Source organism: Panthera tigris, chromosome C2, assembly GCF_018350195.1.
Source record: "Panthera tigris isolate Pti1 chromosome C2, P.tigris_Pti1_mat1.1, whole genome shotgun sequence".
Taxonomy (NCBI): Eukaryota; Metazoa; Chordata; class Mammalia; order Carnivora; family Felidae; genus Panthera; species Panthera tigris.
Genome location: NC_056668.1, coordinates 99,616,904 through 99,633,954, shown reverse-complemented (window position 1 = coordinate 99,633,954; position 17,051 = coordinate 99,616,904). Strand labels below are relative to the sequence as shown.

The 17,051-nt window shown below is 33.8% G+C and overlaps 1 protein-coding gene across 1 annotated transcript in view; it reads right to left on the bottom strand.

The window, feature by feature from the left end:
- The window catches only part of SI (sucrase-isomaltase), a 98,977-nt gene that overhangs the window by 43,605 nt on the left and 38,321 nt on the right, over window positions 1-17,051 (bottom strand). The window contains exons 21-27 of the mRNA XM_007086237.2: window positions 12,203-12,327; window positions 10,342-10,430; window positions 7,372-7,421; window positions 6,459-6,629; window positions 4,058-4,213; window positions 2,409-2,615; window positions 340-494 (exon numbers count right to left, since the gene is read on the bottom strand). Coding sequence (XP_007086299.2) covers window positions 340-494; window positions 2,409-2,615; window positions 4,058-4,213; window positions 6,459-6,629; window positions 7,372-7,421; window positions 10,342-10,430; window positions 12,203-12,327 — 953 coding nt within the window. The remainder of the gene's footprint in view (window positions 1-339; window positions 495-2,408; window positions 2,616-4,057; window positions 4,214-6,458; window positions 6,630-7,371; window positions 7,422-10,341; window positions 10,431-12,202; window positions 12,328-17,051) is intronic.

Sequence of the window (17,051 nt, the reverse complement as noted above, 5' to 3'; positions counted from 1 at the left end):
TTAAAATGTTAAAACAGGTGCCTGAGTGACTCAGTGGGTTAAGCATCCAACTTTGACTTCAGCTCACGTCATGATCTTATGGTTTAGGAGTCTGAGCCCAGCATCAGGCTCCCTGCTGTCAGTGGGAGCCCACTTCGGATCCTCTGTCTCCCTTTCTCTCTCTGCCCCTTCCCCAAATAAACATTAAAAAAATGTTTTTTAATATTGAAACAGGGCAAGTGACTTAATAGAACTGAAACTATTTTTTAATGTGATGATACTCTAGCACAGTGAAAATAATCTTACCCCCTCCATTCTACAATCAAAATATTCCTCATGTCAAATAATTCAATCACTTACATAACTCTTCCTGTGCTTCTCCTTCGAATCTGGATGCCAAAAGGATTTTCCTTGATTTCAGCATCATAAAGTCTATTTTCATAAGTACTTGTTGGCATGGCTGGAATGTTTAAAGGTACTGGAACTTCATATCTCTTATTTTGGGGATCATAAATCTATTGCAGAGAAATAATGAAAATAAATGTTTTGCTCATATTGCTGAAATACCATGCAAATAATCATTATATAACTTAAATAATTGCTGAAACAAGATATTAGAATTCTTATTTATATAATTCTTAATTCTGCATCCATGACCCATATATCTATACAGAAATCTATATACACATATATATATGTAATGGGATCAAATTATGAATTGCATTTTATCATTTTTTAATGTTTTATAATTCATTTTTCATACTATGAGAAATCTTCAAAAACAAATTTTTAGAGTTAAATATTTTCTTATATGGTTACACAAAATTATTTACCACTTCATGGTTAGACACAGAATTTGTTTCAATGTTTTTGGTCACATGTTTGATTGGGCAATGAATGGTAATGGTAATTTGTTTACTCATGTCTTTATTTCCTCAGTAGATTTCTTAGAAGTGATAGTGTTAGATCAGACAGACTTTACTAAAATTTGTAAGGTCTTTGATATCTGTTTTCCAGAATTAGTGTGCTAATTAATATTCTAACCAAAATGTGTACTCTAATATTATTTTATGTTAAAATAAAATCATTTATTTTTTATTTCATTCATTTATTTTTTTAAAGTTTGAAAGAAAAATAGAGAGCAAGCAGGGGTGGGGCAGAGAGAGAGGAAGACAGAATCCCAAGCAGGCTCCATGCTGTCAGCGCAGAGCCCAATATGGGGTTTGAAATCACAAACCATGAGATCATGACCTGAAATGAAATCAAGAGTCAGAAACTTAACCAACTGAGCCACCCAGGTGCTCTGAATTCATAGTGTTTTAATTCTGCAAATTCTATATCATCTCCTCTTTTTTTGAGTTTTAACTATTGCCATTATTATATGTTTATTTTTCCAGATGAACTTAAAGAAAATTAATTTAAAAAATAGTCTTAATTAGGATTTTTTGTTTATTTTTTAATGTATTTATTTAATACCTCAATACTTTTTACGTTTTTTTCTTATAAAGTCAATTTACTCCTATGATTTTTGATATATTCTTTGTGTTTTTTTTAATTGTTTTTCTCATTCGATTTTGCCATTGGGACTTGCCTTTATTTCAATTTCTAAATGGTGAATAACAGAATACACCAAAACATTTTTTTGAGATATTATTTTACATCTAGTCTTTTTGATTTTCTTGTCATTTTTAATAGTTTTCTTAATGGATTCCTTTGGAGCTCTTAAGCAAAAAATAATGAGAACAAACCGATAGTTGCCAGAGGGGAAGGGATGGGGACATGGGCAAGTGGGTGAAGAGGAGTGGGAGATACAGGCTTCCAGCTACGGAATGAATACATCACAGGGATGAAAGGCGCAGCATAGGGAACATAGTCAATGGTACTGTAATAAAGTTCTATGGTGACAGATGGTAGCTATACTCATGGTGAACACAGCATAATGTATGCATTTGTCAAATCACTATCTTATACACCTGAAACAAATGTAACATTGTGTGTCAGCTGTACTTCAATTAAAAAAAAAACTGCTAAGTGTACCTGTTGAAAGATTTTTTTTTAAATGTCTTACTGTATTGGTCAGAAAATTCAGGTCACTGTTTAAAAATAATGGAAATAGTAAATATCCCGTTTTGTTTCTTTTTTTTCTGTTTTATTTATCCCAATGGGACTATCGTCATAATCTGATTCTAAGTAACATATGTATTTAGCAAGAATTTGAAATTTTTAAATCACCACTACTTGTTTAATTATTCACAAATTTGCAAAAATAAGAAGCTGTATTGGAAAAGAAATTGTTTTTATAAAATCAAAACATCTACAACTCAATTAATAGTCCTTAATATTACATTAAAAATGCAAGTATCCATCTATTTAGAATATCTTGTCTTAAGAGATGAGTCTTGCATTGGGATAGTTTATATCAAACATACCTTAAACTGCAGCATATCATTTCTGTGATATTTCACTTCCACACGAAGTGTTGGGATGGGTTCAGAAGGTAGCTTTATTCGAGCACTTGCAGTATTCAGCTGGAGGTCAGCTGTTATACCCATTGATGAATATTGAGTTGTACTGACTAAATAAGGGTTGTGTTGTCTAGGAAAGTAACAGCTAGGTGCTTGGGATCTAAAGGTAGGCTAAAAACACAATACAGGTTAATTGCCAGAAATCATAAGCATTATAATATTAGACTCTTCAAAACAATAAGGTAGATATGTTTAATCACCTGATGCGTAATTTGTAAATTTTATTATTTAATGCTAAAATTAAATTGCAATCACAGCAGAAAATATCTATTATGCGACCCAAATAAATACTATATACTAAATGATAAATAGAATAATTAATATTTTGACTCTAAAGATAGACCCAGTAGAGGAAAAGGATCAAATGTCATAGCTTTTCAACAGAAAATAAAATGATTCTGTGATCTTTGCAAAATTAAGTATATTACTCATAAATTTTTATTCCATGCTTGTTCTCAATCTTCATATTGACTATTGTCTTTTGTATGTAAGATGGCTCTACAACAACCCTCAGAAAGGTCTGTTCTTAAAGGTTTTTTTCTTTTACTTATAATGAAACTGTACCATCCCATATTTCATGACTGGTCCTTGTACAGGTCAATTACATACTGACCAATATTTGAATAGGGACTGTGGCCAAAGATCAAAGCTACTACTGTTATATAGGGGTGGAAGCTAGGACCTAAGAAAAACAATGATAAATTGTGGCATGATGGGCTAGTTACCTTACAATAGTCCATTCTCCCATCTTTCTTATTAATTATATTATTATACATCTGGGAGAAGCAACATGCCCATCTGCATCCCTATCTCTTTTGAGGAAATTGTATATGACCCCCAAGACCCTCTTAAAAGAAAAGGGAATATGCTGATTAAAATAAGATATCCTTAGCCCTCCCTCCTTTGGCCTTGGAATGCATACATGATGGCGGAAGACATAATACAGTCTTGAGGATAAAAAAATAAATGATAAATATGAGACACTGATGACCTTGGGAGGCCAGTATATTAGACTCTTTTTTTGTAAAAGACAAATAAATCATGTCTTGTTTAACCAAATCATCATTCGGTTGAATGGATGACCAAAACAACTGGCTAGAAATTACCCCTAGTGGAACTGCTACAACCAACCCAATAATTTGAGAAGTTTTAATAACTTGAGACAATGCTTTTGAAAGCCTGTCTCCTACTGGCATAATATCTTAGTCAATTAAGCTGGTCAGCCACAGCCAACACTTAAGAAGAGTTCAAGAAATAGAGTACTATTTTATTAAGTAAAATGGGCATACTTTATTAAGTAAAGCAAGGCACACTATCCAAAGTGCCTGGAAAGCAACTTACACATTCATTTAGTCTCGTATTTACTAAAGTATGTCTTTGGAGAATTAAGATTAAAATAAATTGCCTATAAGAAGTCCTAATTTCAAATTCCAAATGCCTCTCTAGATGAATTTAGTTCATATGCTGTAGAATTAAGATTATAATACATAGTGTTTACATTGAGATGTTTATGTAAAAGCCATGTTATGAATCATAATTAAAATTCTTAGTACCATTTCCCATAAACAGCCACGTTCTTCACACTTTTCTCTAGTTGCAACGTCTGCATCTGGATAACAAGTAAACCTTTCATTTTCTGAGAATTTTTGACTCCATTGAACGGTAAAGTTTCTTCCCAGGTTAAACTTGAGACTATAAATTAAGAGACTCTTTGAAGACAAAGAAACATTAAAGAATATTTGTGAGCACTGGACAATTTAAAAATACTTAACATTTATAAAATGTAGCAACCACAGCAATTCTTTAAATTAAATCATTCATATTTTTAATAGAATCCTTAAGGAAAAGAAAAGAAGGAGAAAACATGTCGTGCTATTGAAAGGGCTAGAAAACTTAAAATAGGAACTATGAGGTAGAATACTAATGAAAAGCATTATTGCTAAATGAATTCAATTCTCAATTCTGCCATTTAAGGCTTATGAGTCTTGGGGAAAATTGTCTATCCTGTATTATCCTCAATTTCCTCCCTTTGTAAAATGGGGATGATGGACCCTACTAAAGGGATTGCTATACAAACTGAATGGCAAATGTAATTTAAAGCATCTAATACAATTCCTGGGGATTACTAGGTATGAAATAAATGTTAGTTCCTTCAAGAAAGAAAAAGGGTGGGAAAAGTTAACCACTTAGGTTGATATGGAGGCTCCCAGAGTCAGAGGAGGGAAATATTTATTTCTTCAATTCTGTCTCTAATTTGAGTAACTGCTTACATATTTGATGGATGAGTTAGATGGGACATAACATGACATGATGCAAAAAAGAAAAAAAAAGAGAATAATTACATACATACATACATATAATAATACATAATTGTTTCTATTGTTAGGATATTGCAAGTTATTTTTTTATTGTCTGTATACCTTGAGAATAATATTGGAAAAATTTATCCCAGACTTCCATCTGCATAGCTTACTTTATGATATCAACTTACCCTCATAACTCTACATGCATGAATGAAAATTCACATAAAGATCAATCTAAGTACAGCAGAATTAGGAAGGTGTATCTATTAAGTCCGTGCAAATCTTACATAAGCATAAATATAGACACAGATATAAACTGAGATCGCAAAAAACATAAAATTATTAAAAAAATTTTTTAAGTTTATTTATGTTTGAGAGACAGAGCATGAGCAGGGGAGGGGCAGAGAGAGAGGAGACACAGAATCAGAAGCAGGCTCCAGGATATGAGCTGTCAGCACAGAGTCTGACAGGGACTTGAACCGACAAACCGGGAGATCATGACCTGAGCCAAAGTCAGACGCTTAACTGACTGAGCCACTCAGGTGCCCCCAAATAAAATGAGTTTTGATAATCTTTGCTAGAGTCCTAAAGTTCTCAATAGCCTTGTATTATTTAATTTATATTAATTAATTTTTATGGTTTTAGGAATATATAAATTATAGTATATTTACTAAATAAAAATAATTAACAAGTACATATTTTTATGAAAATTGCCAAGTGAGAAATTCTGGGCCAGAGTAGGAAAAAAATTACTCTAAGAAAATGTTCTTTATCTCAAATAATTTAGAATTTATGCTGATATTACCAATAATTTAAGATTTATATGAATGGTGGAAAAACAAATACCAATAAAATCACTTTGATGTTTTAAGTTATTATGGCCTACATTTTAAATGCAGTACTTGATTACCCAAAGCAACATTATGATTCAAATACTACATTTTACAGATGAGGAAGCTGTGATAAAAAGGGATTAATTTGATATGCTTAAATGCAAAGATTACAGGGCTAGAATTTTAGCCCATCCTATGACTCCCTTTCTCTGTCTAGAATACATCTTAAGATGTACATCCAATGTGGGGCTCGAACTTACAACTCCAAAATCCAGAGTCACATGCTCCACTGACTGAGCCAGGCTAGTGTCCCTCTAGTATATATCTTAAGACAGACAAAAATTACAACTGCACCTAAAGGGGAGAGTGTAAACAAAAATTTGATGAAAAAGCTACAAGATATATCAAGGACAGTGAAGATTCATGAAAGAAGAAGCATAGAGAGTGATTTATTATAGATAAATCAATATCTTAAAGAGTATTAAATGCAAAGCTAAAACATTTAGAACCTTTACTGTATGCAACAGATTAGAAAGTTAGAGTTCAGGGTAGGAAAATGGCGTGAAAAAATATTATGAAAGTATACGTAAGTGATATCCAAGATACAGTGAAATAAAGAGAAGTAGAGCAAAGAGCCCCTTTAATGTTGATATCTAAATATAAATTAGAATGATCTAAAATGGAATATTGGTAGCAAAAGGGAAAGAAAGTAATGTTGTGAAGAAAAAAAAAATCACAAAACCAAGAGACTGAATGGCTAAGTTATGTTAAAGGTGAGAATATGTAACAGCTCAAATATTTTTAAACATTTAATTTACCTGGTTGGAAGCTGTGTAAGTAAAATTGTAGTGAGCTTTCATTGGCTGATTATCTTCCACCACTGTGACTTGTATAACAGGATCTATCAACCCAAGGATTTTAATAGTCTCAAATGCTAATGTGTTTCCTTCCTGGTATGATGAATGTGTGCATATCATATCTAATTTGTTCTGAAAAGAAGTATATAATAGTGTAAATTAAGTAGAAGTTCACTGCATACAAACCTGAAATAACAATACAAGTATACAAGTGTGAAACAGAAAAAGAACAAATCTTCTATCCCTCCATTCCCTTCAGTTCTCCACATCCACGTAGCAGATATAAATACACTCATTAATAACTCTTTTCATTTTTTGTACACATGCTATAAAATTTATTTTCAGACATAACCTAAATTAGCCATGATGCAATTAATATATGTCTCTTCTCATTCTAGGTGTAATGTTGATGAAGAATAACAGCTTTAGCCACAAAGAATGTAAGAAGAAAACCAACATCTAAAACAGAATTGCTATTAAATATTCAAATTTTAGCTTTGTACATAGATTTTTCACCTTCACTCAAAATCCATGACAATTATTGCTGTGACTGGTATATTAAAACCTTTTCAAATATGTTGACATTATTTTTCTAGGTCATGTTGCTTAAACCAGACATAGAACTTTAAGATGTCTGAAGATTTCTTGTGCATCAATTTCATCATCACATTACATATAAATACTAAAATTTAAGGTAAAAATGTATTTATAGTTTAATGATTTAAATTTAAAAATTTAACAATGTATTTCATTTATTTCTATTGAAATTTGGAGGTAAATGTAAACATCTTTTCAAAAAAAATTCCATGATAAAGGCCTAACCCAGACATTAACAAGATACATGTTTAGCTGTGTATCCAAGGAAAATACTTACATTAGAAACTGAAAATGTATATAAAATGTATCTGCCATTTTGTATGGTATCTGAAATGGGAAAAAATAAAGATATCAGATCAAAATGTAATTCTCTATTGTTAAATTCTCTATTTTTACAGTATAACAATTAAGAAATTTAAAAAAAATGGTTTATTAATGAAGCAAATTAAACAGATTATCTTTTCATATTAAGGTTTTTAATCACCTCTATACAAAATAATCTTGGTAGTTTATTATTAAAGTAAGTAAATGTAATGAATACATATGTGCCTCATTTAATTTTTCAAAGATGGCTAAGATATTTATGGAAATTAAGAGAAAGAAAAATTTACAGTAAAATGTACATAAAATAAATTCATTATTTTGAACGATATTTTATCTATTGCTAGTAAAATAAACCATGTAACATTCAGCTTACTTTGGAAGACATGGCACACCATAATTTTATTCTGTATCTTAAACTTTTTTCTTTATTTGAGGAAATAAAGTGAATCTGGAGACATGTTAAAGACTGAACTAAACTTTAATGAAGAAAATGGAACAAGACAATGATTTTATTTAAAAAAATTTTTTTTTGTTTCATTTATTTTTGAGAGAGAGAGTGAGAGAGAGCGAGAGAGAGCACAAGCAGGGGAAAGGCCGGGGGTGGGGGTGGCGGACATAGGATCCAAAAAGGGCTCCATGCTGACAGCAGTGAGCCTGATGTGGGGTTGAACTCACAAACCCTGAGATCATGACCTGAGCCAGAGTCGGATGCTCAACCAACTGAGCCACCCAGGCACCCCAAGACAATGATTTTCTATACTATCTATATATGTGATACAACTTTTTATTAATATTTTTATTTAACAGAGAAACTGAAGATTATGGCTAAAATAATTTGAAAGAAATAAAGTGAAAAAAGTCAAAGGAATTCAAGAATATATAATATTTTTTCAATAACATTAATTTACCTAAAATTTATCATAATTAATGAGATAAAAATCATAAACTGAAGGTCATTTCACAGTTTTCACGTTTATTTACGAGTTGATTATTTAGAAAATTCTGATTTTAACTTTCAAAGCACATACCTATATAGATACCATATTAGATGACCAAATCACATATCCATATTTAACCATCTCTTATATGAAAGTAAATTATCAACATACATTTTCATGAGTAGAAAGAAATATATTTGAGTATATTTATATAATTTGAGAAAAAAGAATAGCCTTAAAACCAAGCTCCACATCCTACCAATACAGATATGATCTCAACAACATTCTTTAATTGATGATCACAAATAATTTAGTTCAGCAGGAATCCAATCTCTTTTTTTTATATGTTTATTTATTTTTGAGACAGAGAAAAACAGAGCATGAGCAGGGGAGGGGCAGAGAGAGAGGGAGACACAGACTCTGAAGCAGGCTCCAGGCTCTGAGCTGTCAAGCACAGAACCCGATGCTGGGCTTGAACTCACAGACTGTTAGATCATGACCTGAGCTGAAGTCAGACGCTTAACCAACTGAGTCACCCAGGCACCCCAGGAATCCAATCTTAAGTAACTTTTACGTAGTAAATGTTTGGAACCTATTATCATGACAGAGCTCACCCTAGTGTGCTTAGACCCTAAGGTATTTGAAACCGAGCAAGAAGGCTGGTGTGCTGAAGTAGAATGAGAAATAGAATGAGAAATAAAGAGCAGTAGGGGACAACTGTGTGTGTGTGTGAGCTTGTGTGTGTGCACACATGTGCAAAGGTACAGATCACGGTCAGTGGTCTAGGTCTTGGTAAAGTCTATGGTTCCTAACTGAATCATCTTTTAAAAGATGATTTTAAAATCTATCTGCTGGATTGTAAATAAAATGTACATGGAGTTTGAGAAGAACTATGGACATAGACCAGTTAGGGAGGTATTACACTAATTAAAATGAAAGACAGTAATGATAGTGGTGGAACTGATGAGAGAACTAGGTCAAGGGAGAACCAAGAGAGATTCCTAGGTTGTGAGAGAAAATGGTCAACTAAAGTTTTTTGGCATCTCGTAGAGATGAAATTACCATCAACTGACAGGTAAGACTGTAGGTGGAGCAGATATATTGCAGTAATCTATATGTTTATAGATAAGACTTAAAAATGAACATGAATTTTTTAATAGATTCCATATTTTCAAATTGTAAGAGAGCACAACAATGCATAGACTATTTCTTGAAGTTAGAGATATTTGGATGTTTCACACACATACAAAGACATATGGGATATTTAATACATCTGAGAAGTAGTGGGCTAAAATAGGAGCTAAACTATAATTCTTTGTACACATATATATAAAACAAATACCTAAGAGCCTTCTATTAAAAGAAAGAAGATAATATGAAAGTTAACACATTTATTAGGGTAATTATAATTGACTAAACCGATATTTTTACTATGGTGTAATTATATATTAGCAAAAAATGGCTCATCGTTTATTCATTTGGATTACTGAATTTTCAAGTTTGGGGCTCATGAAATAAAATTAAAGACAATAATTAAATTGTGAAACATTTATATGATAATATTCTTACCTTAAATAATTTAACATTAATTAACTAAACTTTTAAATGTTTGTTTTTTTATAGTAATAAAATTTTAGTCTTAACTATTACAATCATTTAAGAGAGTTGAAACTATGATACAATTTATATATCTGTGAATTTATTAACTACTTTAATTAAAATTAATAATCTAATAGAGAAAGATATCTATACTTGTCAAACAACTTGACAATGAACTAATAGACAAAACTAAATATTGTAATTTAATATTGATAATTTAAAGAACAATGTTAAATTTCAGAAAGTAACCTCATAGACTAAAATAGATAAAAAACAAGAATTAAAAATAAAGCTTGTGACATTTTTTAAACAGATGCATATATCAATAAAGGCAAATGTTCCCTCATCAGAATGAACATTTAAAAGCATATCACATTGAGACTTACTTTTAGTTTCACCATCATCCCAGAAAAAGTCTCCTTTTGCTGTGTTATCTTCATCTAATGCAACTATAAGTCCTAGAGGGTTCTTTCGGCTGTTAAGTAAGTTTGGGAGATTTGTTATTCAAAGTAAATTTATAATAGTGAAATATCCTATAAATAAGTCCATTTCAACCTAATGGATTTGTAGGAGTACTGCATTCATGTGAGAACATTGATATCAATAAAATTTATGTCTATACTTATTAATAATTTGTCCACAAGAAAATAATTTATAAATAAAAATAAATATAATAAACATAATATGGAATTGTTTGGAGGCTAAGTAGGACACAAGCAAAATTGAAACAGTATAATGATACTTCAATTCAAACAAGAAAAATTAAATATACCTTATGAATGCAGAATATATTTAACATGTATTTACAACACCTCAATTAACTCTACCTTGCAATTTATCAGGGCTACATCTTATATACATAAAAATGAAAAGTACAATATAACAAATTTAATGCAGAGCGCCTGGGTGGCTCAGTCGGTTGAGTGTCAGGCTTCAGCTCAGGTCATGATCTCATGGTTCGTGAGTTTGAGCCCAACGTCTGGCTCTGTGTTGACAGCTCAGAGCCTGGAGCCTGCTTCTGATTCTGTGTCTCCCTATCTTTCTGCTCCTCCCCTGTTCATACTCTGTCTCTCTCTCAAAAATAAATAAACATTAAAAAATTAAAAAAAAATAATGCTCAGTAGAATATCTAATAACCTTAAAAATCAAGCTAATTCTATCCTGAGACATAATAAATAAAATTTTTTCCTTAGTTATATATTACTGTAGGTTTTTAAACCTAAAATAGTACCCCTAAAATAGTACCCCTATGCAGTCCAGGCAACTGCTCTGTATACAACATATTCCATCCTGCATACACTCACCAAAGCGTATGCTTCTCTTGTTCAATACAGCTCTAGAATTTAACTAATTTGTTGGAGAACACATTCAAGAAACAGTTACAGTCTGAAAATAATCAATTGTAGAATGCCAAAATAATTACATTACTAGCACACATTCATTCACTCATATATGTGTTCCTTCAACAAATATTTAGCGAAAATAGGGAGCAGATTATGAGTCAGATGTTATTATTGGTTTGGGGACTAAAGCAGCGAAAAGTCAAGTCCCTGCCTTCATGGAGTTTACAGTCTAGGGGAGTGAACACACTACCTGTACGACTCCAGATATTCTTAAGGTTATGAAGAAAACACAGGAGGATAAGGAATAGAGAGTGACTATCTCTTGCGATGTTGCAAAATGTGAGGAAATATGTGGATTCAATATAACACCTTATGTGCCCTTTTGAGCCAGAATTTTCAAGTTTCTTCTTTTTTCCCTAAATATTTCTGTAATTTATTCTTAATGAACAACTTAGTTTCTGTCTTGTTCTTTCCCTACACAGAATTTTCCACCTCATTTATCAATTTAAATGTAAAACATTTTAGCAGAAAGAAAAACATGTGTCATTTACATATTGAAAATCTAAGTATGATTTTTTAACAATTATATAATTTACTTTAAGTTCTCATATTTTTATTAAGATAAGGACTGAACTTTAATTATACATATTCTATAGAGAATGTCAGCACATTTTTAGCACAAGAAATAAATTTATAATCTATGTTCATTCTTTAAGTCAAGCAGTTTGTAATAATGTATATAATTTGCATTTTTTTTTATAAATGATGATTATATTTAAGAATTCCCTCTCTACATAAATATTCTGGTGAAAAAAATGAAACATTAATCTTTGATTCTTAATAAAATAGAAATATTAAAACTTGAATTATATCTCAGATTTAAGTTAATGATTTGTCATTTTACCTTGCATTTGTAGTTACAGCAGGTTGTTGAATGGGGATAATATAACCTCCTCTAAGATGTAATCCTATTTTGTCTCCCGGAAGGTACATATTAACACGTTGTTTTTTCCATGGCCTTTTTGCACCCTAATATTTAGAAGTTAGGAAGATTTTTTTAGTATTTGTAAAAATTTTAATCCCATTTCACAATAATTTGAATTTACACATTGAAATAATTTTTACTGTGAGCAATTCAGGTCGTTTAAATGAATATTAATATGCTGACTTTGAACTTTGAAAAAAATTTTTTTTCAGTTTACTGAACAAGGCAGGATAAAAATAAATCTACTTTCCCCCCCAAAACCAAAACCCAACTTAGAGAAATCCATTTCCCCTCTATGATAATTAGTACTCTTACTTAGCCCTATTTTTATTGTTTGTTCTTGTTTAAAAAAGCTTTTAAAAAATCATTGTTTCTATAAAAATAAAGAGTCTGCTTAGCAAAAGTAAGTGATATACAAAATGATGCCTTTTAAAATAAATACTTCTTAAAGGTCTTAGTCAATTACAAAAATAGGTTGAATATGAATGCTACCATGTTGCCTTTTCAAAGTTGAAATGAAAATCTTTCCCGAACTTTTGAATGTACCATTATAAAAACAAATGTTTAGGATTAGCTCAGTACTCAATTCCTCTGGCATTAAAATAAATATATAAATAGAAAAAGTATTAAAATGAATCCCCACTCCTTCCTAAAATTACCCCTGACTTATTTCTGTAAACTAAAAATAAGTAAGACTCCAGGGGGAAGATGGCAGCATAGGAGGACGCTGGGCTCACCTCACCCTGCTGACCACTTAGATTCCACCCACACCTGCCTAAATAACCCAGAAAACCACCAGAAGACTAGCAGAATGGACTCTCCAGAGCCAAGTGTAGACAAGAGGCCCATGGAAGAGGGTAGGAAGGGCAGAAAGGTGGTGCGTGCTACACGGACTGGCGGGAGGGACTGGGTGGTGGAGGGGCACCCCGCCAGGCAAGGCAGAGCGCCTGAAGTCTGGCTTGCAAAAGCCAAGGGGTGGGACTCCGTGAGTTCTGACAGCCGGTGGGACTTAACATCTAGAATGTTAAAAGTCAACAGCTCTGCTCTCAGAGACTGGGGAGGGTGAGACGACGCAGGGAGGGAGAGTTGTTGAGCCCCAGAAGACAAAACTCAGCTTGGCACGGGAACAAAGGCGCTGGCAAGCGCCATCTCCCCCTCCCATCCCCCAGCCAAAATTCCAAAGGGAACCAGTTCCCGGCACCAAACTTGCCTGCACTGTGCAAACACCCAACTCTGTGCTTTTGTGGATCCATCCCTCCAACGGGTCTGCCTCCCTCCTGGTGCTGCAAGGCCCCTCCCACAGAGGACCTCCCACGCAAATCAAGCTAAGCCTGCCCCTCTCGCCCCTGTGCACCTTGCGGATCCACCCGGGCTAATATGCCAGATCCCATGCAAGCCTGGCAGTGTGCAAATAGCCCAGACAGGGGCCACACCACTCCACAGTGAGTCCTGCCCTTGGGAGAGGGGAAGGTAAGGTACACACCAGTCTGACTGGAGCCCCAGCGGTGGGCTGGGGGCAGACATCAGGTCTGACTGCGGCCCTGCCCACAATACAAGTCACCCTGGACAGCACAGGGGAAGTGCCCTGCAGTTCCAAGCCATCTCAGGGAGTACCCAAAATGACAAAACAGAAGAATTCTCCTCAAAAGAAACTCCAGGAAGTAGTGACAGCTAACGAATTGATCAAAAACAATTTAAGCAATATAACAGAAAAAGAATTTAGAATAATAGTCATAAAATTAATTGCTGGGCTTGAAAAAACACATAGAGGACAGCAGAGAATCTATTGCTACAGAGATCAAGGGATTAAGAAACAGTCATGAGGAGCTAAAAAATGCTATAAATGAGGTGCAAAATAAAATGGAAGTGGCCATAGCACGGACTGAAGAGGCAGAGGAGAGAATAGGTGAATTAGAAGATAAAATTATGGAAAAAAAGGAAGCTGAGAAAAAGAGAGATAAAAAAAATCCAGGAGTATGAGGGAAGAATTAGAGAACTAAGTTATGCAGTCAAATGGAATAATATCCATATCATAGGAATTCCAGAAGAAGAAGAGAGAGAAAGGGGCTGAAGGTGTACTTGAACAAATCATAGCTGAGAACTTCCCTGATCTGGGGAAGGAAAAAGGCACTGAAATCCAAAAGGCACAGAGAACTCCCTTCAGACGTAACATGAATTGATCTGCATGACATGTTGTAGTGAAACTGGCAAAATAAAGGATAAAGAAAAAATTCTGAAAGCAGCTAGAGATAAACATGCTATAACTTACAAGGGTAGACCCATAAGAGTAGTGGCAGACCTACCTACTGAAATTTGGTAGGCGAGAAAGGAATGGCAGGAAATCTTCAGTGTGATGAATAGAAAAAATAGCCAAAAATTCTTTATCTAGCAAGTCTGTCATTCAGAATAGAAAGAGAGATAAAGGATTCCCCAAACAAAAACTGAAGGAATTCATCACCACTAAACCAGCCCTACAAGAGATCCTAAGGGGGATTCTGCGAGTGAAATGTTGCAAGGACCACAAAGTACCAGAGACAGCACTACAAGCATGAAACCTACAGACATCACAATGACTCTAAACCCATATCTTTCTATAAAAACACTGAATGTAAATGGACTAAATGCACCAACCAAAAGACACAGGGTATCAGAATGGATAAAAAAACAAGACCCATCTATTTGCTGTCTACAAGAGACTCATTTTAGACCTGAGGACACCTTCAGATTGAAAGTGAGGGGATGGAGAACTATTTATCATGCTACTGGAAGTCAAAAGAAAGGTGGAGTAGCCATACTTATATCAGACCAACTAGACTTTAAATTAAAGGCTGTAACAAGAGAAGAAGAAGGGCATTATATAATAATTACAGGGTTTATCCATCAGGAAGAGCTAACAATTATAAATGTCTCTGCACTGAATACAGGAGCCCCCAAATACATAAAACAATCACAAACATAAGCAACCATATTGATAAGAATGTGGCAATTGCAGGGGACTTTAATACCCCACTGACAACAATGGATAGATCATCTAGACACAGGATCAATAAAGAAACAAGGGCCCTCAATGATACATTGGATCAGATGGACTTGACAGATATATTTAGAACTCTGCATCCCAAAGCAACAGAATATACTTTCTTCTCAAGTGCACATGGAACATTCTCTGAGATAGATCACATACTGGGTCACAAAACAGCCCTTCATAAGTATAAAAGAATTGAGATCATACCATGCACACTTTCAGACCACAATGCTATGAAACTTAAAATCAACCACAGGAAAAAGTCTGGAAAACCTCCAAAAGCATGGAGGTTAAAGAACACCCTACTAAAGAATTAATGCATCAACCAGGCAATTAGAGAATAAATTTAAAAATATGTGGAAACAAATGAAAATGAAAATACAACAATCCAAATGCTTTGGGATGCAGCAAAGGCAGTCCTGAGAGGAAAATACATTGCAATCCAGGCTTATCTCAAGAAACAAGAAAAATCCCAAATATAAAATCTAACAGGACACCTAAAGGAAATAGAAGCAGAACAGCAAAGGCAGCCTAAACACAGCAGAAGAAGAGAAATAATAAAGATCAGAGCAGAGATAAATAATATAGAATCTAAAAAAACTGTAGAGCAGATCAATGAAACCAAGAGTTGGTTTTTTGAAAAAATAAACAAAATTGATAAGCCTCTAGCCAGGCTTCTCAAAAGGAAAAGGGAGAGGACCCAAATAGATAAAATCATGAATTAAAATGGAGTTATTACAACTAATCCCTCAGAAATACACAATTATCAGGGAATACTATGAAAAACTATATGCCAACAAACTGGACAACCTGGAAGAAATGGACAAATTCCTAAGCACCCACACACTCCCAAAACTCAAATAGGAAGAAACAGAAAACTTGAACAGACCCCCAACCAGCAAAGAAATTGAATCAGATATCAAAAATCTCCCAACAAATAAGAGTCCAGGACCAGATGGATTCCCTGGGGAATTCTACCAGACATTTAAAGCAGAGATAATACCCATCCTTCTCAAGCGGTTCCAAAAAATAGAAAGGGAAGGGAAACTTCCAGACTCATTCTATGAAGCCAGCATTACTCTGATTCCTAAACCAGACAGAGACCCAGCAAAAAAAAGAGAACTACAAGCCAATATACATGATGAATATGGATGCAAAAATTCTCAATAAGATACCAGCAAATCGAATTCAACAGCATATAAAAAGAATTATTCACCATGATCACGTGGGATTCATCCCTGTAGGGCTGGTTCAACATTTGCAAATCAATCAATGCGATACATCACATTAATAAAAGAAAAGAAGAACCATATGATCCTGTCAATCGATGCAGAAAAATCATTTGACAAAATTCAGCATCTTTCTTTTTTTTTTTTTTTTAAATTTTTTTTCAACGTTTTTTATTTATTTTTGGGACAGAGAGAGACAGAGCATGAACGGGGGAGGGGCAGAGAGAGAGGGAGACACAGAATCGGAAACAGGCTCCAGGCTCTGAGCCATCAGCCCAGAGCCTGACGCGGGGCTCGAACTCACAGACCGCGAGATCGTGACCTGGCTGAAGTCGGACGCTTAACCGACTGCGCCACCCAGGCGCCCCGCATTTTTCTTAATAAAAACCCTCAAGAAGGTCGGGATAGAAGGAACATACTCAAACATCATAAAAGCCATTTATGAAAAGCCCACAGCTAATATCATCCTCAATGGGGAAAAACTGAGAGCTTTCCCCCTGAGATCAGGAACACA